Raw genomic sequence first — 22,328 nt, 5'->3', positions numbered from 1 at the left:
GGGTGCGGCAGCCCCTGGGAACATTCAGCCCTTCAAGGTCAAACACAGGCCCCGCCCCTCGCTCTGGGGAACCCTGCTAGAAAAAGCCCCGACAGCCATGTGGAGCAGAGCCTTCCTTTTTGTGAGTGGAAGTTCCAGGCTGACTTTTCAAATCCCCTTTTAACCTCAGTGCTGTATTTCAAAATTCATTCCAGCTTTCCTGTAGTAATTAACAAAAATGAATACTTTAATTTCAATTAAAGTGAGGGTCTCGGAGAAGAAGCAGGAACTGAGTTTCCTGAGAGGCCCCGCTGAGGCTTTGCTGTTATTGCTTCCTGCGGCCTCTGCTCTGACCCTGGGAGCTCACAGGCCGTATCGGGGCTCTTATCTTTGGGGACCGGTTAAAGCATAACTGCGCCAGGCACAGAGTTGTCCTTTCAAATGTGCCGGCAGTGGAACAGAGACCCACGCGTCAAGTCTCATCTAAGTTCACATGAGATTCTCTCCTTGTCCCAAAGCTGTCTCTGATTTAAAACCCTCCAGCTCATTACCTGAATTCCAGAATATGTCCTGTGCTCTCTCTGCCCTTTCCCACGCCTTTGCTGAAGACCTGTGTTCTGAGGAAACAGACACTGTGTGGAAATGCCTCAGGTCCTTTAAAGCCCTGGCCTGAGGAGCGGGGAAGGGCTGGGCCAGAGGTCAGCTGGATTTGTTAGACTGACAGAGTGATGTGGACCTCCCCAGAGGCACGGGACCAAGGTGTGTGCTCATGCGGTCTCATGCTCTCACACATTGTGTGTGTGTGTGTGTGTGTGTGTGTGTGTGTGTGTGTATAAAACCCCAAGCAGCCCCTGGCTTAGCAGGCACATTTCCCAGCAGGGGAATTAAAGCCGTGGTCCCAGTAGTGGTCTTGAGGGCTCAGGGGATTTGGTCTGTGCAACTACATGCTTCAGCCTCTGGACCCCAGGTCGTCTAACGAGGTGGTTGTGTGGGGACTGGGATGGAAAAGGCGTCTGCACAGACGTGTGTGAAATGACTGGCACATCACCAGTGCTCAGCACCATCAGCTGCTATCACCGATCATTCATTCATTCATTCATTCAGTCATTCAGTTGTTCATTCTTCAGCAGGCTGTTTTAAAAATGTGCCCAGTATACCAAAATCTCCGCTAAGCATTTAAAGAGGCAGAATAGAAGTTAGCAATGGTGGTGAAATGAAGCTGGGAATGTGCTCTGAAGGCCTCCTTGTGGGCTTAATGAACATGTAGAAACCACATATTTTAAAGAGAGAGGGAGAAAAGGAGAGGCTCCCGGTCCCCTGCACAGGAACTTGTGTGTGGCTCTTTACTGCAGGCCTGTGCCACTCCTGCTCAGCAGCTACCGCAGAGAATGCCTTCCACAAATGTGAAGAATGAACAAAAGAGATACAGGGTAGAAGGCAAGGAGAAAGCAAGGGTGAGGGTGAGAAATCAAGGGATAGAGAAGAGAGAAGGGGAGACAGCCTGGTTCACACAGCCAAGAAGGTAGACACTCAGTCAAACCAGCGAGAGGCGGAGCCTAACTCTCCCTTTTGAATGGGCAGGAGTTCATGATATTTAATAAACAGAGGCCTTGCTCTGTAAGAGATAGGGTACCAGGCAGAGAGCAAGCCAGCATCCCAGGAGTCAGAGGAGGCAGACGGCAGTGGGGGCGCAGGGAGCTTGCCTCTGAAGGAGACCCAGGCTGCCGGAGTAGCAGGGAGTCTGGGCCAGTGTTCTGTTGGGAAGCGCTTCCTCGGCTTCTGCCCCTCCCTCTCCTCTCCCTTTCCACCCGCCATCCTGACATAATACTTCCTAATTTGGAAGTGTTGTTCCGGAGAAGAACCTGCTCATTTCCTCTTAAGTAGGCAGGGAAGCACCAACGTCCAGCAGCACCGGAAACCCGTAGGAGCGCTCTCGGCCGTGCAGGGTGAGGGGACGGTCCATGTAGTCATGAGACGTGGGTGTCAGGCAAGCGTCTCTTTTCCAAAAGAGAAAAACATTAAAGGCCTCACAAATGGCACCCAAAGACTAATTCTGCATAGCCTCTTTGTGAGACCCTACGTTCTTGTGATGACTGGTTTTGCCTGAGAAAGAAAAAATTTTAATTTTGCTCTGACATGCCAATTCAACGCATCATTTTCACATAACATTCGCGCAAAAAAAAGCAAACAACTTGCCGGAAAACTTGGGAATCCATCCACATCGACAGCTCTTCCCTGCAGTCACGCTACAGTGGGATCCCTCCATACGGAAATGGCAGAGTGGAGCGGGCTGGGGATGCCTGTTTGTTTCTATTTGCTGCACCACAGTGAGCATTTCTGTGGTGCCCACTCTGTACTAGAAAGTACATGAACATCAGCCATAAAGGGAACTAGAAAGGTGGCCCACCCTCTTGGTGGACAGAGAAGAGAGAGTGGTAGAAACAAGGAGGTCTGCAGAACTTGACCCCTCCCAGCCTCTCCCACCTGCCAGCCTGGCCCTTGCAGAGAGATGCAGGCTACCACGCTCATGCCAAAGCCTGGGGCAGTTGGGCTCAGCAAGGTAGGCATCCATCGAGCAAGGAGGAACAGAGGTCAGCAGGAACCCCAGCAGCCAGCAGGGAGGAAGGTGCGTGTGACAAGGATATCAGAGGCCATGGGTCAGGGTCAGCCAGGATCAGGGTAGCATTTCTAGGAATTCACTCTGTTGGGCGCTGTGCTGGCTGCTTCTCACATATTCTTTCTTTCTTACTCTCAGAGCAGAGATTCTAATTGCAGCGGGATTGTGGAGGCAGCCAGGAAGGTGAGGGGAGTGGGGTCTTCTAAAAGCATATTCAGTATCCATGTGGTTTCAGTAATAATAATAATAAACCAGTGAAAAGTAAAACAGTACAAAAACCTTCACAGGCAGTGAACCATGTCAGAGAGTCCAAGAAAGCACAATGAGAGTGTGGCTTAAAAACCCCGACAGACATTCCTTTGCACCAGCTTGGTGAGGAGGGCATGGTCCCCGCCACCCCCCACCCCCACTTTGCAGATTAACCACATGCATGAAGGTCAGCCTGGCAAGTTCAGCAAGTTCAAGTACAGGTCTCAGCAGGGCAGCAGAGCTCCTGCTCTTCTTTGTCCTCATGTACGAGCACCCTTGGGCTTAAAACTTGAGGAACTGGATGGACAAAAGTCAGCAGCGGGTTACATCTTCTTTCATCTGCCTTTCCATTCTTTGGATCAGTAGTCACTAACGTTCACCAGCCGTAAGTCCTCGAGCTGGAGAGGCTCAGAGCCTGGCATGGACATGACCCTGAATTCAGATGCAGAGCTTCTTCCCATGACGATCTGCCCCTCACCACAGGGTCTTCTGTGTTTCAGGGCATGAACTACTTGGAGGACCGGCGCTTGGTGCACCGCGACCTGGCAGCCAGGAACGTACTGGTGAAAACGCCACAGCATGTCAAGATCACAGATTTTGGGCTGGCCAAACTGCTGGGTGCAGAAGAGAAAGAATACCATGCAGAAGGAGGCAAAGTAAGGAGGTGGCTTGTAGGTCAGCCAGCATTTTCCTGACACCAGGGACCAGGCTACCTACCCACCAGCTGTATTATCTAACTCATGCAGGGGAGGATGCTCTCCAGACTTTCTGGGTGAGCTCGCAGCAGCTGCCACTGGCAGCTGGTCCAGCCGGGGTCTCCTGGCAGTGTGAGCCAGAGCTGCTTTGGGAATGGGACTTGCTGGGACAGTGAATGAGGATGTTACTCCCAGGTGATCATTAGCAAAGGTTAGATTTCAGCCTCTCCCTGCAGGATATATAAGTCCCCTTCAATAGCACAATTGGGAAAGGTCACAGCTGCCTTGGTGGCCCACTGCTGTCGAGGACACCTAAGGAACAGACAAGGCCCCCATGCAGGCCCGAGCTCCCAGGGCTGTCTGTGGCTCGTGGCTGGGACAGGCAGTGATGGAGTCCTTCTGTCCCTTTTCTGGCTCGGGTTTCTCTTAGGGACCCTCACAGCACTTAGGGATGCATGTCCCCTGTCATGCCCTCAAATGCCCTCCCACAGCCATGCCCTTCTGAGGTTTCACTCTGGCCTGCCTGGCTCCTAGCAGCCACCAACCCTGTGATGCTGGGCCCTGAAAACACACACAGACCTGGATGAGTGAGGCCACTGGGCCCAACCAGGGCCCCCAGCTCACCAGAGCAGCCTAGGACCCAGATGGTGCTCAGAAACCTACCAGAGCAGCCCTGAACTCCGTCAGACTGAAATCCCCTCTTGCCGGGAGGAGGCGCCAGGCCTGGGGGACGGGTCATGGAGTGACCTGGCTCCTCTGTGTGTGTCACTTGTAATTAGGTCCAGAGTAACTTAACTTTTTCCAACAGAGGGAAACTAATAGTTGTCTCACTGCTTTATCTCTCACCATCCCAAGGTGCCTATCAAGTGGATGGCATTGGAATCAATTTTACACCGAATTTATACCCACCAGAGTGATGTCTGGAGCTACGGTGAGTCATAATCCTGATGCTAATGAATTTGTACTGAGGCCAAGCTGGCTTTTATTGTTAGTTAATTTACATTATATCCTCTGACATCTAAGTATTTTCTTTCAAGATAATGACTAACGATAATGTAATCATTGCTGTCTATCTATTGAACTGAGAAAACACGACAGAGGAAATCGAGTCCAGCTGCCGTCCGAAAGTCACTGGAGATAGCGATGAGCTGGTCTGGCAGGGGGCGGGTATGGGAGGGAAAGAGCTTAGGAAATGCCTCTCCCTGCAAAGTCCAACCAAACTTTAACTTTAACCAAACCATTAACGTTGCCATGAATTTGAAGTGAACCAGAGGGAGGTGACAGAAGCAGCTTGGTGGGGAAAAGTTCCAGTAGAGAAATGAGGCTTATGATGAACTACCCTGGCCCTTATGTGTCAGAGAGAACGGCTTGACACACACTGAGGATGTCTGCAGGGATAAAAGAAGAAAGGGAGATGACCCTTGCTTCTCACTCTTGGGAGGACTATCTGGTCCGGCCCCAGAGGATTCTCTGTTTCCTCTTCTGAATCCCAGTGTTGCCCAGCACAGGCCTGTACCCATCCTCACGAGGGCCCCTCTCCTCACCTGGCCCTAGGTCCCTGCCCTGTCCTGAGCCTACAAGGGCCTCCCATGTTGAGAAAGTGTTGCTGACACATTGTCTCTGACCGCTGTGCCAGGCACGTTCCACTGTGTTACCACACATGGTCCTTGAATTTCACCCAGCAACTTACTGAAAGGCTGGAACCCATGAACCTACCCCTTTACTGAGGAAAATCGGTTACCCCAGCCATCTACAGTGACAGGAGCAAGGGGAGGAGTTGCCTCACCTCTCTAGAAATGTGTATTGAGCAGAACACTATTGAAGGGAATTTCCGAGAACAATATAGTCAGTACCACAAAAGCAAAATTATTCAGGATATCGTCCTTTTTTATTTAGTATTTTTTATTTTTCCTATAGCATTATTAACTTTCTGATTTTCCAAATACATACACATTTTTAAATTTCCTGAGTCTTTATCTCTTCTGTTAAAATGTAAGATTTATGATACAAAGGCAGAGATTTGTGTCCATGAATAAGTGAAGTTTGGTGTGCACCTGTGAGCTGAGCTGCCTTGATTAATGGAGCAGATAAGGAAATAAAGGTCTGCTGATGCATTGTTATTTTCAGCCATTTTCAGAATGTATTTCCTCTCCATGGGGGAACCCCAGGGTCCTGCCCCAAGCCATTTCTTTTGTCCCCATGCAGCCGGCCCTGCCCCAGGCACAGCCTGGCCTCCTGCTGGTCTCCCCTCTTCCCACTTGCTCCCCCTCATCTATGCTCCAGACAGCGGCCACATATACTTTTTACCTTTTTTTTTTTTTTTTTTTTTTTTTTTTGGACAGAGTCTTGCCCTGTCGCCCAGGCTAGAATGCAGTGGCACAGTCTCGGCTCACTGCAACCTCCGCCTCCTGGGTTCAAGCGATTCCCCTGCCTCAGCCTCCTGAGTAACTGGGATTACAGGTGCACACCACCACGCCCAGCTAATTTTTTGTATCTTTAGTAGAGACAGGGTTTCACTATGTTGGCCAGGCTGGTCTCGAACTCTTGACCTCATGATCTGCCTGTCTCGGCCTCCCAAAGTGCATATTTTTTAACTTTATCAGACTTTTCATTCTCTGCTCAACATCTTTCTTTGGTCCTCCAGGTATGTTCAGATAAAACCTGAGCACCTGGCCATGACTGATGGGATGCTGGGCCATCTGGCCCTGGCAACTGTCCCCTCCACGAGGTCCCCCTCCCCTCACGCTCCAGGCACAGCCTGTGTGTGCCAGCGCACTGCCCACACTCCATGTACCAGTGGAAGCCCTCTCGAATTCAGTGGCTTAGTGCCTTGATGTGGTCACACCCATTCTCAGGAAGTAGGTTCCCACTGAAAACACTGTGTGTTTTCAACATCATTGAGGCCGCCACAGCAGATTATAATCACTGGCCTGGGCAGCCCACTGGAACTACCAGACCATGAGCCTGAATTTTTGGTCTAAAAATCATATCCTATTTTCTCTACTCTCTAGTCTCTAGTCAAGGCAAATTATTCAATTTAATAAATTAGGGACCTAGTGTGTTGTACCAACGAGCTAAAGAGAGAATTCACAACGCCTTCCAGTCCATTCTCCACCTAACACTGGCTACACTGACTCTCCTCCCTCTCGCCGTTTGTTCCAAAATCTAATAACCTGTCTTCCCACTAGAATTCATCACACATGTTTAAAAACCTAGTTAAATAGTAAACTGACTGCATAGATCTGGAAATGAGACAGTCTTTCTTTTACAAATCCATATAGACTATGTGTTGGGGGCAGGGGATGACACAAGAATCTACTTTCTTGCCCCAAAACCATTGCTTTCCTTCCACTGTTAAGCTTGCATTCTGTATATTAATTCAGGTGGTTCCATTTGGGAATGGCCTCTGTTACCCAGAGATGGGAGGGCCATCAGAACTCGAGGTTGTCTGAAAAAATACTGGTTCTAAAATTATCACTGCTTTCACTTGTTTTTAACTGTCATAGTTGTTTGATTTTGAAAGGAAAATATGACGGTTTTTATTCTATGCTTGTTATATCTTTATGTGGTTTCGTGTTTTTTAGATTTTAGTACCTGTCATTTTTTTAACTTTCATTTTAGGTTCAGAGGTACATGTGCAGGTTTTACATTGGTAAATCTATGTCGTGGGGGTTTGTTATACAGATTACTTCGTCACCCAGGGATTAAGTCTAGCACCCATTAGTTATTTTTCCTGATCCTCTCCCTCCTCCCATCCTCCACCTTCCTATAGACCCCAGTGTGTGTTGTTCCCCTCTACATGTCCATGTGTTCTCATCATTTAGCTCCCACTTATAAGTGAGAACATGCAGTATTTGATTTTCTGTTCCTGCATTAGTTTGCTAAGGATGATGGCCTCTAGCTCCATCCATGTTCTTGCAAAGTACATGATCTCGTTCTCTTTTGTGGCTGCATAGTGTTCCATGGTATATATGTGCCACATTTTCTTTATCCAGTCTGTCATTGATGGGCATTTAGGTTGATTCCATGTCTTTGCTATTGTGAATAGTGCTGCTGTGAAAATACACATGCATATGTCTTTATGATAGAATGATTTATATTCCTTTGAGTAATGGGATTGCTGGGTCAAATGGTAGTTCTGTTTTCAGCTATTTGCAAAACTGCCACACTCTTTTCCACAATAATTGAACTAATTTACATTCCCACCAACAGTGTAAAAAGCATTCCTTTTTTCTCCACAACCTCACCAGCATCTGTCGGGTTTTCTTTTTTTTTTTTTTTACTTTTCAATAATAGCCATCTGACTGGTATGAGATGGTATCTCATTGTGGTTTTGATTTTTATTTCTTTAATGGTCCGTAATGTTAAGCTCTTTTTCATATACTTCTTGGCTGCATGTATGTCTTCTTCTGAAAAGTGTCTGCTCATTTCCTTTGCCCACTTTTTAATGGGATTGTTTCATTTTTTCTTGTAAATTTGCTTAAATTCCTTATAGATGCTGGTTATTAGACCCTTCTCAGATTTATAGCTTGCAAAAATGTTCTCCCGTTCTGTTGGTTGTCTGTTCACTCTGACGATAGTTTCTTTTGCTGTGCAGAAGATCTTCAGTTTAGTTAGATACCATTTGTCAATTTGTGCTTTTGTTGCAATTGCTTGATGTGTCTTCATCATGAAATCTTAGCCCATTCCTATATCCAGAATGGTATTACCTAGGTTGTCTTCCAGGGTTTTTATAGTTAGGGGTTTTACATTTAAGTCTTTAATCCATGTTGAGTTGATTTTTGTATACGGTGTAAGGAAGGAGTCCAGTTTCAATCTTCTTTATGGCTAGCTAGTTGTCATTTATTGAGTAGGGAGTCCTTTCCCCATTGCTTTTTTTTTTTTTCTGTCAACTTTGTCAATGATCACATGGTTGTAGGTGTGCAGCCTTATTTCTGGGCTCTCTATTCTGTTTCATTGGTCTGTATATCTGTTTCTGTACTAGTACCATGCTGTTTTGGTTACTGTATCCCTGTAGTTTAAAGTCAGGTAGCATCATGCCTCCAGCTTTGTTCTTTTTGCTTAGGATTGCCTTGGCAATTCAGGCTCTTTTTTGGTTCCATGTGAATTTTTAAATTGTATTTTCTAGTTCTGTGAAGAATCTCACTGGTAGTTTGATAAGAGTAACATTTAATCTATAAATTACTTTGGGCAATATGGTCATTTTAATGATATTGATTCTTTCTATCCATGAGCATGGAATGTTTTTCCATTTGTTTGTGTCATCTCTGATTTCTTTAAGCAGTGTTTTGTAGTTCTCATTGTAGAGATCGTTCACCTCCCTGGTTGACTGTATTCCTAGGTATTTTATTCTTTTTGTGGCAATTGTGAATTGAATTACATTCCTGATTTGGCTCTCGGCTTGACTGTTGTTGGCATATTGGAATGCTAATGATTTTTGTACATTGATTTTGTACAACTGAGTCTTCATTGAAGTTGTTTATCAGCTTAAGGGTTTTTGGGTCAAGACTACGGGGTTTTCTAGATATAGGATCATGTCATCTGCAATCAGGGATAGTTGTTTTCCTCTCTTCCTGTTTGGATGCCCATTATTTCTTTCTCTCACCTGATTTATCTGGCCAGGACTTCCAATAGTATGTTGAATAGGAGTGTCGAGAAAGGGAATCCTTGTCTTGTGTCAGTTTTCAAGGGGAATGCTTTCAGCTTTTGCCCATTCAATATGATGTTGGCTGTGGGTTTGTCATAGATGGCTATTATGTTGAGGTTTGTTCCTTAAATACCTAGTTTATTGAGAGTTTTTAACATGTTGAATTTTATTGAGAGCCTTTTCTGCAGCTATTGAGATGATCACGTGGCTTTTGTCCTCAGCTCTGTTTATGTGGTGAATCACATTTATTGATTTGCGTATGTTGAACCAATCTTGCATCCCAGGGATGAAACTGACTTGATTGTGGTGGCTTAAGCTTTTGATGTGCTGCTGGATTCAATTTGTCAGTATTTTGTTGAGGATTTTTACGTCTATGTTCATCAGAGATATTAGCCTGAAGTTTTCTTTTTTTGTGTGGTATCTCTGCCAAGTTTTGGTATCAGGATGATGTTGGCCTCATAGAATGAGTTAAAGAGGAGTCCTTCCTCCTCAATTTTTTTGGAATAGTTTCAGTAGGAATGATATCCACTTTTTTTGTACATCTTGTAGAATTTGGCTGTGAATCCATCTAGTCTTGGGCTTTGTTTTGGTTGGTAGGCCATTTATTACTGATTCAATTTTGGAGCTCATTATTGGTCTGTTCAGGGATTCAGTTTCTTCCTGAGGTTTTTATTTTTATCAAAAGGAACATAAGCTTTTTCATTTCCAATTTTTTATGATCTAAAAATGTGCAGTTTACAGCCCTGTTCAGAATCTGCATCTTCCTCCTTCTGCAGATACAGGTCCATCAGAGCAGGTGACTGAGTGTGTATCCTGTCTGGAGCATAATATTTATGCTAGTAGAGTTACTGTTGTCTTTATTGTTAATTACCAAACTTTACCACTTATCAGTCACTTACTACTTGCTGGGCATTGCGCTAATACAACAGATTTCAGTTGTATTATCTTGTTGGGTCCTCACAGCCATCCTATGAAACAGATACTGTTCTTATCCCACTTTATAGAGAGGTGAACTAAGGCTTCCAGCACTGAAGCAAATTGCCCAAGACTACAGAAATGTAGGTTTCTAAACATCAAGAAACAGTAACCAGTAATGATGACTAAAGCAAGGGATTGTGACCATTCATTCATGATCCCACTGCCTTCTTTTCTTGCTTCATCCTCTCAGGGGTGACTGTTTGGGAGTTGATGACCTTTGGATCCAAGCCATATGACGGAATCCCTGCCAGCGAGATCTCCTCCATCCTGGAGAAGGGAGAACGCCTCCCCCAGCCACCCATATGTACCATCGATGTCTACATGATCATGGTCAAGTGTGAGTGACCAGTGGGGCTGTCCACACTGCCTAGCTGAGCCTTGGTGGCTGCTCTTAGCCAAACAGCTGGGGCCTTTGCATCCCTGGAGAAATGTCATCACATTACTTAAGGCAGGCACACAAATCCAGAAACATCTGTAAATACCCCTTCAAGCATTCTTCTAAAGATACTTCTTGACTCATTGGGCAGTGTGACCTGACATTTGCCTATGTTTGCAAGCAAATAAATAAAACAAGTCTTCCGCAAGCCATTACACCGAAATACTCTATTCGCCGAGTTACTCAATGAAATACCGAGTTGCCCTGTATTTTGAAGCCTGTTACCAGAGAGACTGAATGTTTTTAAATGCATTACAGTGAGTAACAACATAAGGCTAATAGAGTCAACATTTCTGCTTTGACTTAAACCTTTTAAACCAGTGGATTTATGTGAAGTCTCTGCACATAAGAGTGTGTAATTTGATCGATGCTATTATTCTACCAGATTCACGAGTGCAGTGGGCTCTGGAGGTAGCATTACATACACGGGATGAGCATTCGCAAAAGAAAGTTGTATAGGGAATATGACAGAGCCAAGTTAATGTAAATATTAATGCCTTTGTGAACTCTAGACCACAGAGTTAATCTTTTTTAACTTCCTTGGTTTGAGCTGAGGAAGCTGTAATCCAGAGAAGCCACGTGATTCATCTAAGGTTACATAGCAGTCTGGCCTAAAATAGCTTGACATCCTGTGGACGGAAAATAAATGTGATCCCTCAAGAGGCATGAGGATTTCCAGGCACTAGCCGTACCTCCAACTTGTTTAATCTGGATTTAGATTGTTGGGTAGTCACATGCAGCAGCACAGTTAACAGTGTGTCCTTCTATGGAAGCTGCCAGCGCAGCCAGCCCTCTCACTTGCATGTATGCCCACTGGGTATGTGCTGTACTGGAGACGCCAGGGGCAGGGGCCCGGTCCCAACTCCAAATTATTTAAAGCCTATTTTTCTACGTTGCATCTGATTTCCTGCCTGAAGGAATGCTGAGGGTGGATGTCAAGTGAGGACCTTGGTGCAGGGCACCCTGCAGTCAGGATAGTTCACAGAGAGCAACTGCACAGACCCACACTGCTCCGTCCCCTCAGGCGACAACACAGGATGCTGACCGCAGGAAGAGTGGGCGTAGAAAAACTAGAGGGCATTATTGTTATTCTGATTCAAATGTACGGTGCTGGCATGGTCTTTAAACAGTAACCAGTACTGTTGGCCAAGACAGAAAACTCTACCACAAAGACTTGGTTCTTTCATCACTTATTTGACTGGAAGTGTTGCATCACCAATGCCTTCTTTAAGCAATGCCGTCTTTATCATTTCTTCCAGTGTTGTAATTGCACTGTTTTTTCTCATTCCTTCCCCAGGCTGGATGATAGACGCAGATAGTCGCCCAAAGTTCCGTGAGTTGATCATTGAATTCTCCAAAATGGCCCGAGACCCCCAGCGCTACCTTGTTATTCAGGTACAAATCGCAATCTGTCCTTCCATTGGGAAGAGTCCCTCTAATAAGCATCTCATGTCACTGTGCTCTGTCACATGCCAACCTGGCCTCCCTGTGTCCCAGATCGCATTATTAAGCCCTCCAGTGCATTAGAGCAAGCCTCAGTTAAGGCGCAGGCCACATCATGAACTAAGCAGGGTCCGTGAGTGGGGCCCACCCAACTCCATCTCCCCATCCCCGCCTGAACTCTCCTCCCACGCTCGTCCTCACTGTCCAGCTAGCCAAAACTTCAGCTGGGTCTAACAGAGAAGCATGGTCTATTGGCCTTGGTGTCAGGCAGACCTGGCTTCACACCCCTGACTCTCCACTTCGTCCCATCACCCAGGCAGCCGATCCACCTATCTCCTTCCATAACATGGGAATACCAAAACCAAGCTCACAGGATTGGTCTCAAAGATTTAATAAGATATGTTGCAAAATACATTCCCTAGTACCTCACAGCAAGGTGCACACTCGATGAACGCTGCAGCTTCTTCCCTGTTTCCTCAGAAGCTATTTGCATCTCATGTAGGGGCTTTCAAGCATCAAAGGATGGTTCATGTTTTATTTTAAGGCACCCACATGCCATGAGGGAGGCAGCTATAATTCAGAGAACTAAGGGGGATTTCATTATAACAAAATTGGCAAACACACAGGCACCTGCTGGCAACAGAGCCCTGCTCCTATAGCCAGGAAGTGGAATAGCATCTCTATGGGCCATTCTAATAGCCTCAAAATCTCTGCACCAGGGGGATGAAAGAATGCATTTGCCAAGCCCTACAGACTCCAACTTCTACCGTGCCCTGATGGATGAAGAAGACATGGACGACGTGGTGGATGCCGACGAGTACCTCATCCCACAGCAAGGCTTCTTCAGCAGCCCCTCCACGTCACGGACTCCCCTCCTGAGCTCTCTGGTATGAAACCTCTGTCTCTCTCAAGCTGTCTCTCAAATTGAACAAAATGAATTTTAGGGAAAATAACAACCATCTAGTGAAACTCACATGGAGATGAAGTCAATTTTAACCAAATGGTAAAATCAAAATAAATTAAATAAGTGTATTACTTTGTTGCATTGCAACAACTTGATTGTAAGCCTTTTAGGTCCACCATGAAACAGAATTAAATCAAAACTAAACATAGTTGCTCTAAAACTAATGATTAAGACAAAAATTAAACACCTTCACGATATACCCTCCATGAGGCACACCACCTGCATTCAGGAAAAGTGGATGAGATGCGGTACAAGCATTCCATGGGCAACTTCTCTGTTTCTTTTTCAGAGTGCGACCAGCAACAATTCCACTGTGGCTTGCATTGATAGAAATGGGGTATGTATGAACACCTTGTAAGCCAGCATTTACAGCTCTGCACTACGACTCTATTATACGTGGAAAATGCCTTAACCTAAATAATCTTAACCCAGATAATCCTGAGTTTTCTTCCTGTGTGGGTTTTTCCCTGCATGGCTGTCACGCCTCACAGTGCCATTCAAAGCGTGGCTCCTGGAGCAGTATCAGCATCACCTGCAGCTTCTTAGAAATGCCATTTTTCAGGCCACCGCCCCAGATTGACCAAATCAGGACCTCTGGGGGTGGCGCCCAGTCGTCTTTCTTGGAGCCACCTTCCAGGTGATGCTGATGCCTGTTGAAGTGTGAGGCTCTGGTCTAGACCGCACTGTGCCATGCAGAAACCACTAGCCACATGTGGCTACTTCAACTTAAATGTTAGTAAGTTAAAATGAAATGAAATATAAAATTCAGTTTCTCACACATGTGAAGTGTCCAGTAGCCACACGTGCCTAGTGGCGACCGTATTGAAGAGCACCGCTCATAGCAGACCTCCCTCACTGCAGAAAGTTCTGCCGGACAGCACCCAGCACAGCCCTGCTGCCCGCCCTGCAGCCTGCGGCCCAGCAGCACGGGCACCCGCTAGGGTGCAGACTCTCAGGCCTGCCTGACCTACAAATCAGAACCTGCATCTCAAGGAGATTTCAGGTGATTTTTGCACACACTGAAGTTGGAGCAGCCCTGACTGGAGTAACCTTCCCTCATTTCCTCCTGCAGCTGCAAAGCTGTCCCATCAAGGAAGACAGCTTCTTACAGCGATACAGCTCAGACCCCACAGGCGCCTTGACTGAGGACAGCATAGACGACACCTTCCTCCCAGTGCCTGGTGAGTGGCTTGTCTGGAAACATTCCTGCTCCTCAGCCTCCTCGACCCACTCAGCAGCAGCCAGTCTCCACCACCCAGTGTCCAAGCCAGGTGCTCCCTCCAGCATCGCCAGAGGGGGAAACAGTGGCAGATTTGCAGACACAGTGAAGGGCGTAAGGAGCAGATAAACACATGATGGAGCCTGCACAAGCTCCTTGTTGTGTCTGGGTTGTCTGCTGTACCTCTGTTTTAAGAATGAATCTGCAAAATTTCCAGCTTATGAAACAAACCACAGACACACATGTGTGTGTGAGTGTGTGCATGATGTGTGTACATCTGTGTATGTGTGTGTAAGATTTGATCCCTGTTCTCTCTGCTGGCTCTATTCTTGACCTGTGAAACATATATTTAACTAATTAAATATTAGTTAATATTAATAAATTTTAAGCTTTATCCAGACACTCACAACCTGCTAACACATACACATATATACACACACATACACATACACACACCACACACATACACAGACCACACACAGCATACACACATACACATGCACACACATATACACACACATACACTACACACACCACACACATACACGTATACACACTTACACCACATATACACCACACACCCCACAAAAACCCCACACACATACACACACATATACACACCACACACACCACACATACACACATACACACACATATATACACACATATACACACACCATGCATACACACCACACATACATACACACATACCACACACACCACACACGTACACACACCACACACATACACCACAGACACGTACACACACCACATACACGTATGTACGCACACATACACACCCACAGCACACACACACCACACATACATACACACACACCACACACACCACAGAAACCCCACACACATACATATACACACCACACACACCACACATACACACATGTACACATACCCACACCACAGACACATGTGCACACACCACATACACATATGTACACACATACACACCCACACCACACACACACACCACACTTACATACAGACACATACACACCACACACACCATACATACGTACACACACACCACATATACACACACATACACACCACACACATACACCACACACACAGCACACATACACACACATATACACACACCAGACACACATACCACATACACACCACACATGCATGCACATACACACACACACACCCACACACTGTCCTCAAAGCAGGCTATCCTCTGAGAACTTTAGATTTACAAAAGACACACGTGTCCATTACTTTGAGAAGTGCAGGAAAGAACCCACTTTCTTTTGCAGCAACAGCAAGAGGGCCCTCCCAAGGCTCCTGCTCCCTGTCATAAGTCTCCTTGTTGAAGACATTCACAGGGTTCAGAACCCGGGGATCTTGCATGGGATGGTGCTTTGCTGATTACTTCACCTCTGATTTCTTTCCACTTTCAGAATACATAAACCAGTCTGTTCCCAAAAGGCCCGCTGGCTCTGTGCAGAATCCTGTCTATCACAATCAGCCGCTGAACCCTGCGCCCAGCAGAGACCCACACTACCAGGACCCCCACAGCACCGCCGTGGGCAACCCCGAGTATCTCAACACTGTCCAGCCCACCTGTGTCAACAGCACATTCGACAGCCCTGCTCATTGGGCCCAGAAAGGCAGCCACCAAATTAGCCTGGACAACCCTGACTACCAGCAGGACTTCTTTCCCAAGGAAGCCAAGCCAAATGGCATCTTTAAGGGCTCCACAGCTGAAAATGCAGAATACCTAAGGGTCGCACCACAAAGCAGTGAATTTATTGGAGCATGACCACGGAGGACAGTATGAGCCCTTAAAATCCAGACTCTTTCAATACCCAGGACCAAGCCACAGCGGGTCCTCCATCCCAACAGCCATGCCCGCATTAGCTCTTAGACCCACAGACTGGTTTCGCAACGTTTACACCGATCAGCCAGGAAGTGCTTCCACCTCGGGCGCATTTTGGGAAGTTGCAGGTGCATTCTTTTGTCTTCAAACTGTGAAGCATTTACAGAAACGCATCCAGCAAGAATATTGTCCCTCTGAGCAGAAGTTTATCCTTCAAGGAGGTATATTTGAAAAAAAAAAAAAAAAGTATATGTCAGGATTTTTATTGATTTGGGGATCTTGGAGTTTTTCATTGTCACTATTCATTTTTACTTCAGTGGGCTCTTCCAACAAGGAAGAAGCTTGCTGGTAGCACTTGCCACCCTGAGTTCATCCAGGCCCAACTGTGAGCAAGGAGCACAGGCCACAAGTCTTCCAGTGGACACTTGATTCCAGTGGTTGTGCTTCAAGGCTTCCACTGCAAAACACTAAAGATCCAAGAAGCCCTTCATGGCCCCAGCAGGCCGGATCGGTACTGTATCAAGTCATGGCAGGTACAATAGGATAAGCCACTCTGTCCCTTCCTGGGCAAAAAAGAAATGGAGGGGATAGAATTCTTCCTTAGACTTACTTTTGTAAAAATGTCCCCACGGTACTTACTCCCCACTGGTTGACTAGTGGTTTCCAGTCGTGAGCGTTAGACTGACTTGTTTGTCTTCCATTCCATTGTTTTGAAACTCAGTATGCTGCCCCTGTCTTGCTGTCATGAAATCAGCAAGAGAGGATGACACATCAAATAATAACTCGGATTCCAGCCCACGTTGGATTCATCGGCATTCAGACCAATAGCCCACAGCTGAGAATGTGGAATACCTAAGGATAGCACCGCTTTTATTCTCGCAAAAACATGTCTCCTAATTTGAGGCTCAGATGAAATGCATCAGGTCCTTTGGGGCATAGAGCAGGAGACCACAAAAATGAAGCTGCTCTGAAATCTCCTTCAGCCATCACCCCAACCCCCCAAAATTAGTTTGGGTTACTCATGGAAGATAATTTTCTCCTTTTACTTCACCTTAAAAGCTATTTACTCAAAGAGTATATGTTCCCTCCAGGTCAGCTGCCCCCAGACCCCATCCTTACCCTTTGTCAAACAAAAAGTGTCTCCGCCCTGAGTCAGCTATTCAAGCACTTACAGCTCTGGTCACAACGGGACATTTTACAGGTGCGAATGAGAGTGGCATTATGAGTCATGTGGAATTCATGTAGTAAATAGGCTTTGAAATTGATAATGCTTTCACAACATTTGCAGATGTTTTAGAATAAAAAAAAAGTTCCTTGCTAAAATAATTTCTCTACAATTGGAAGATTCAGCTAGTTAGGATCCCACCTTTTTTCTTAATCTGTGTGTGCCCTGTAACCTGACTGGTTAACAGCAGCCCTTTGTAAACAGTGTTTTAAACTCCCCTAGTCAATATCCATCCCATCCAATTTATCAAGGAAGAAATGGTTCAGAAAATATTTTCAGCCTACAGTTATGTTCAGTCACACACACATACAAAATGTTCCTTTTGCTTTTAAAGTATTTTTTGACTCCCAAATCAGTCAGGGCCCCTACAGCTTTGTTAAGAAAGTATTTGATTTTTGTCTCAATGAAAGTAAAATTATATTCATTTCCACTCTATTATGCTCTCAAATACCCCTAAGCACCTATACTAACCTGGTATGGGTATGAAAGGTACAAAGATAAATAAAACATAGTCCCCGATTCTGAGAAATTTACAATTTAGCAAAGGAAATGGACTCAAAGATGCTAACCTTAAAACAACCTGACAAATGCTAGACAGGACCCGTCAGCCAGGCACTGTGAGAGCACAGAGCAGGAAGGTTGGGTCCTGCCTGAGGAGACCTGGAAGGTTCATCAGGGAGGCCTCACAGGAGGATGACCAGGTCTCAGCCACAGGGGAGGTGGAAAGTGCAGGTGCAGCAGGGGCACCCTGATCGAGGAAACAGCTGCGAGACGCCTTCACTGCTGAAGTCCGCATAAGGCTGAGATCAGTCGCCCTAGCAACCTGCTCCCTTTAAGCCAGGGGATGAGCTTGGCTCATCCTGCAAGATCCCTAAAAGTTGCATCCCCCACGGGGATTTTGAGCTATCATCTCTGCACATGCTTAGTGAGAAGACTACGCAACATTTCTAAGAATCTGAGATTTTTTATGGTCAGTAAACCACTTCCATTATTCATTCACCTCAGGACAAACAGAAATATTTCAGTCAGAACTGGGAAACAGGACTCACATTCTGCTGTCACTTATGTGTCAAGAAGCAGATGATTGATGAGGCAGGTCAGTTGTAAGCGAGTCACATTGTAGCATTAAATTCTAGTATTTTTGTAGTTTGAAACGCTAACATAATAAAAGAGCAACAGCTATTCTAGCTTTCTTCTCCTTCATATTTTAATTTTCCACCATAAAGTTTAGTTGCTAAATGTATTAATTTTAAGATTGTACTTCCCAAAATAGTTCTCACTTCATCTGTCCAGGGAGGCACAGTTCTGTCTGGTACAAGCCACAAAGCCATTGGCCTCTCCACGGATCTGGCGACCACGGTGGGCAGGTCGGGAGAGGAGCTGCCCAAAGTCCCACGATTTTCACCTAACAGCCCTGTTCGTCAGTTCTCAAAGCTTGGACTCCATCCCTGAAGGTCTTCCTGATTGATAGCCTGGCCTTAATACCCTATAGGGAGCCTGTCGGCTGTTTCTTCCTCAGATTCCTGGAAGACCTTACCCCATGACCCCAGCTTCAGATGTGGCCTTTGGAAACAGAGGTCAAAGGAAAGTAAGGAGCTGAGAGCTCACATTCACAGATGCCGCCAGCCTTCGTGCGTCTTCTTGCATCATCTCTGAGGAGCTGCTCTAATTGCTCCATGCCTGTCACCCCATGAGGGATCAAAGAAGGGATGAGTCTTCTAAACTCCATATTCGCTGTGAGTCCAGGTTGTAAGGGGGAGCACTGTGGACGCATCCTATTGCACTCCAGCTGATGACAACAAAGCTTAGGTGTTTGCTGAAAGTTCTTGATGTTGTGACTTACCACCTCCGCCTCACAACTGCAGACATAAGGGGACTGTGGATTGCTTAGCAGGAAAGGCACTGGTTCTCAAGGGTGACTGCCCTTGGGAATCTCCTGGTCCCAACCAGAAAGATTGTGACTTGATTTTCTCAGGTGCAGCCCAGCCATAGGGCCTTTTCAGAGCACCCCCTGGTTATTGCAACATTCATCAAAGTTTCCAGAACCTCTGGCCTAAAGGAAGGGCCTGGCGGGGGTCTGCTTGGCACTCGCTGGGGGGCCACTCACCCAGTGCCACTCTCACTAGGCCTCTGGTTGCACTTGTGTAGGATGAGGCTGGTTAGTGACTGGAACTCAGCACCTCCCCTCAGGCAGAAGAGAATCACCTGTGGAGCTTCAAAAGAAGGGCTTGGGGTCTCCGCAGACCAATTCAACCCAAATCTCAGGGGCTCTTTCATGATTCTAATGGGCAACCAGGGTTGAAACCCTTATTTCTAGGGTCTTCAGTTGTACAGGACTGTGGGTCTGTACCAGGGCCCCCAGTCAGAGTAGGATAAAAGGCTGGGTAAGGTAGAGATTCCCATGTGCAGTGGAGAGAACAGTTTGCAGTCACTGATAAGCCTGAGACTTGGCTGCTAGTGGCCATTCCAAAAGCCTCCAATTCATCATCGTCACCAGCAGTTCAGCTGGAAAGGGGCAAATACCCGCACTGGAGCCTTGAAAAAGCCCTGGGAACCCTCCACATTCTCTAAGTAAGTTACAGAAACCAGTCTCTTCCCTCCTTTGTGAATGAGCTGCTATTCCGCGTAGGCAACACCTATTGAAATTGCCCTCAACGTCTACTCTGCATTTCTTTCTTGTGATAAGCACACATTTTTATTGCAATATAATGATCTGCTCACATTTCCTTGTCTGGGGGCTGTAAAACCTCACAGAACAGAAATCCTTGCCTCTCTCACCAGCCACGCCTGCCATACCAGGGGTACAGCTTTGTACTATTAAAGACACAGACAGGATTTTTAAATGTAAATCTATTTTTGTAACTTTTTTTGTGGGATATCGTCCTCTTTATGTAGCACTGAACTTTGTACAATATATTTTTAGAAACTCATTTTTCTACTAAAGGAAACACAGTTTACTTTAGAGAGACTGCAGTAGAATCAAAATTTGAAACGGAAATCTTTGTTTAAAAGGGTTAAGTTGAGGCAAGAGGAAAGCCCTTTCTCTCTCTTACAAAAAGGCACAACCTCACTGGGGAGCTAAGCTAGGTCATTGTCATGGTGAAGAAGAGAAGCATCGCCTTTATATTTAGAAAACGTTAAAAGATGATGGAAGGCACATTTAGCTTGGTCTGAGGCAGGTTCTGTTGAGTCTGTTGGGGCAATGTTAATGGAAAGGGCTCACTGTCTGTTGTTACAACTAGAAAAATCCAGCTGCATGCCATGCCCTCATCATCCGCCAGTGTGACCCGGTACATGTAAGAAAAGCAATAACATAGCATTTTGTTGGTTTATATATATACTGTGACTTCAATGCAAATGATTTTATTTTTATATTTAAAATTGATATGCATCTGTCAGTATAAACTAGTCATATCTGGAGAGCCCTAATAATGTTCAGCACACTTTGGTTAGTTCACCAACAGTCTTACTGAGGCTGGGCCCAGCCACCCTAAAGAAGTTATTCAGCCCTGGCTGCAGTGACATCACCTGAGGAGCTTTTAAAAAGCTTGAAGCCCAGCTACACCTCAGACCAATTAAAGGCAAATCTCTGGGGCTGAAACCCAAGCATTTGTAGTTTTAAAGCTCCTGAGGTCATTCCAGTGTGCAGCCAAAGTTGAGAACTACCGGCCTAGGGATTAGCCACAAGGACTTGGACTTGCAGGCAAATTCTGCAGGAGTATGTGATGCTCAGGACTAGAGAACTGAGACACAAAGACCGCATCTGTCGCTGAGAGTCAAGAACCTGAACAGAGTTTCCATGAAGGTTCTCCAAGCACTAGAAGGGAGAGTGTCTTAACAATGGTTGAAAAGCAAAGGAAATATAAAACAGACACCTCTTTTCCATTTCCTAAGCTTGCTCTCTTTATTAAGGGTGGACTAGTAATAAAAGATAATATTCCTGATACTTATGCAGCTGACATTGTTGCTCTCCCCAAAGCAACCAAGTAGCCTTTATTTCCCACAGTGAAAGCAAACATTGACCTATCAGTTACATTACAAAAGGCAGATTTTCAAGAGGATTAAGTAAGTGGTTGGATGGCTTTTATAAAAACAAGAATTCAAGAAGAGGATTCACGCTTTAAGAAACATTGGTTGTACATTCTTCACAAATTATACCTGGGATAAAAACTGTAGCAGGCAGCGTGTTTTCCTTCCATGTCTCTCTGCACTACCCACAGTGTGTCCTCCGAGGCTGCAAGTCTATCCTATCTGAATTCCCAGCAGAAGCACTAAGAAGCTCCACCCTATCACCTAGCAGATAAAACTATGGGGAAAACTTAAATTCGTGCATACATTTCTGGATGCATTTACTTATCTTTTTAAAAAAAGGAATCCTATGACCTGATTTGGCCACAAAAATAATCTTGCTGTACAGTACAATCTCTTGGAAATTAAGAGATCCTGTGGATTTGATGACTGGTGTTAGGGGTGACAATGTAACCGACTAACAACAGACAGCAATAACTTCGTTTCAGAAATGTTCAAGCAATAGCTTTGTAGCTTCGACATATGGTACGTTTTAACCTTGAAAGTTTTGCAATGATGAAAGCAGTATTTGTACAAATGAAAAGCAGAATTCTCTTTTATATGGTTTATACTGTTGATCAGAAATGTTGATTGTGCATTGAGTATTAAAAAATTAGATGTATATTATTCATTGTTCTTTACTCATGAGTACTTTATAATAATAATAATAATGTATTCTTTGTTAACAAAGCCGTTTTGGTACTAGTTATTAGTCATAGCTAACCAACTGTAGATGTTCTTTCCTGGTAACTTTTTAAAAAATTCATAAACTATTTTTAGAGCAGTTTTAGGTTCACAGCAAAACTGAGCAGAAAGTACAGAGAGCCCCCCTTTCCCTATCAGCCTCTCCCACCATCACCGTCACACCCCAGGAACCAGATAACTTTTTAATGGAAAAAAAATCCAAGCCAGCTCAGAGGCTTCCTCCTGTGGCTGGGCCAGCCCTTCGGGCTCTCAGGTGC

The 22,328-nt window shown here is 45.5% G+C and overlaps 1 protein-coding gene across 1 annotated transcript in view; it reads left to right on the top strand.

Moving 5' to 3' along the window:
* The window catches only part of EGFR (epidermal growth factor receptor), a 192,926-nt gene extending 170,933 nt beyond the window's left edge, over positions 1-21,993 (top strand). The window contains exons 21-28 of the mRNA XM_007981280.3: positions 3,346-3,501; positions 4,396-4,471; positions 10,356-10,502; positions 11,899-11,996; positions 12,764-12,931; positions 13,298-13,345; positions 14,081-14,189; positions 15,655-21,993. Of these exons, the coding sequence (XP_007979471.1) occupies positions 3,346-3,501; positions 4,396-4,471; positions 10,356-10,502; positions 11,899-11,996; positions 12,764-12,931; positions 13,298-13,345; positions 14,081-14,189; positions 15,655-16,016 (1,164 nt within the window). The 3' untranslated portion in view covers positions 16,017-21,993. The remainder of the gene's footprint in view (positions 1-3,345; positions 3,502-4,395; positions 4,472-10,355; positions 10,503-11,898; positions 11,997-12,763; positions 12,932-13,297; positions 13,346-14,080; positions 14,190-15,654) is intronic.
* Positions 21,994-22,328: the final 335 nt, after the last annotated feature.

This window comes from Chlorocebus sabaeus, chromosome 21 (genome assembly GCF_047675955.1).
Source record: "Chlorocebus sabaeus isolate Y175 chromosome 21, mChlSab1.0.hap1, whole genome shotgun sequence".
NCBI lineage: Eukaryota > Metazoa > Chordata > Mammalia > Primates > Cercopithecidae > Chlorocebus > Chlorocebus sabaeus.
This window is presented reverse-complemented; position numbering and strand designations above follow the sequence as displayed.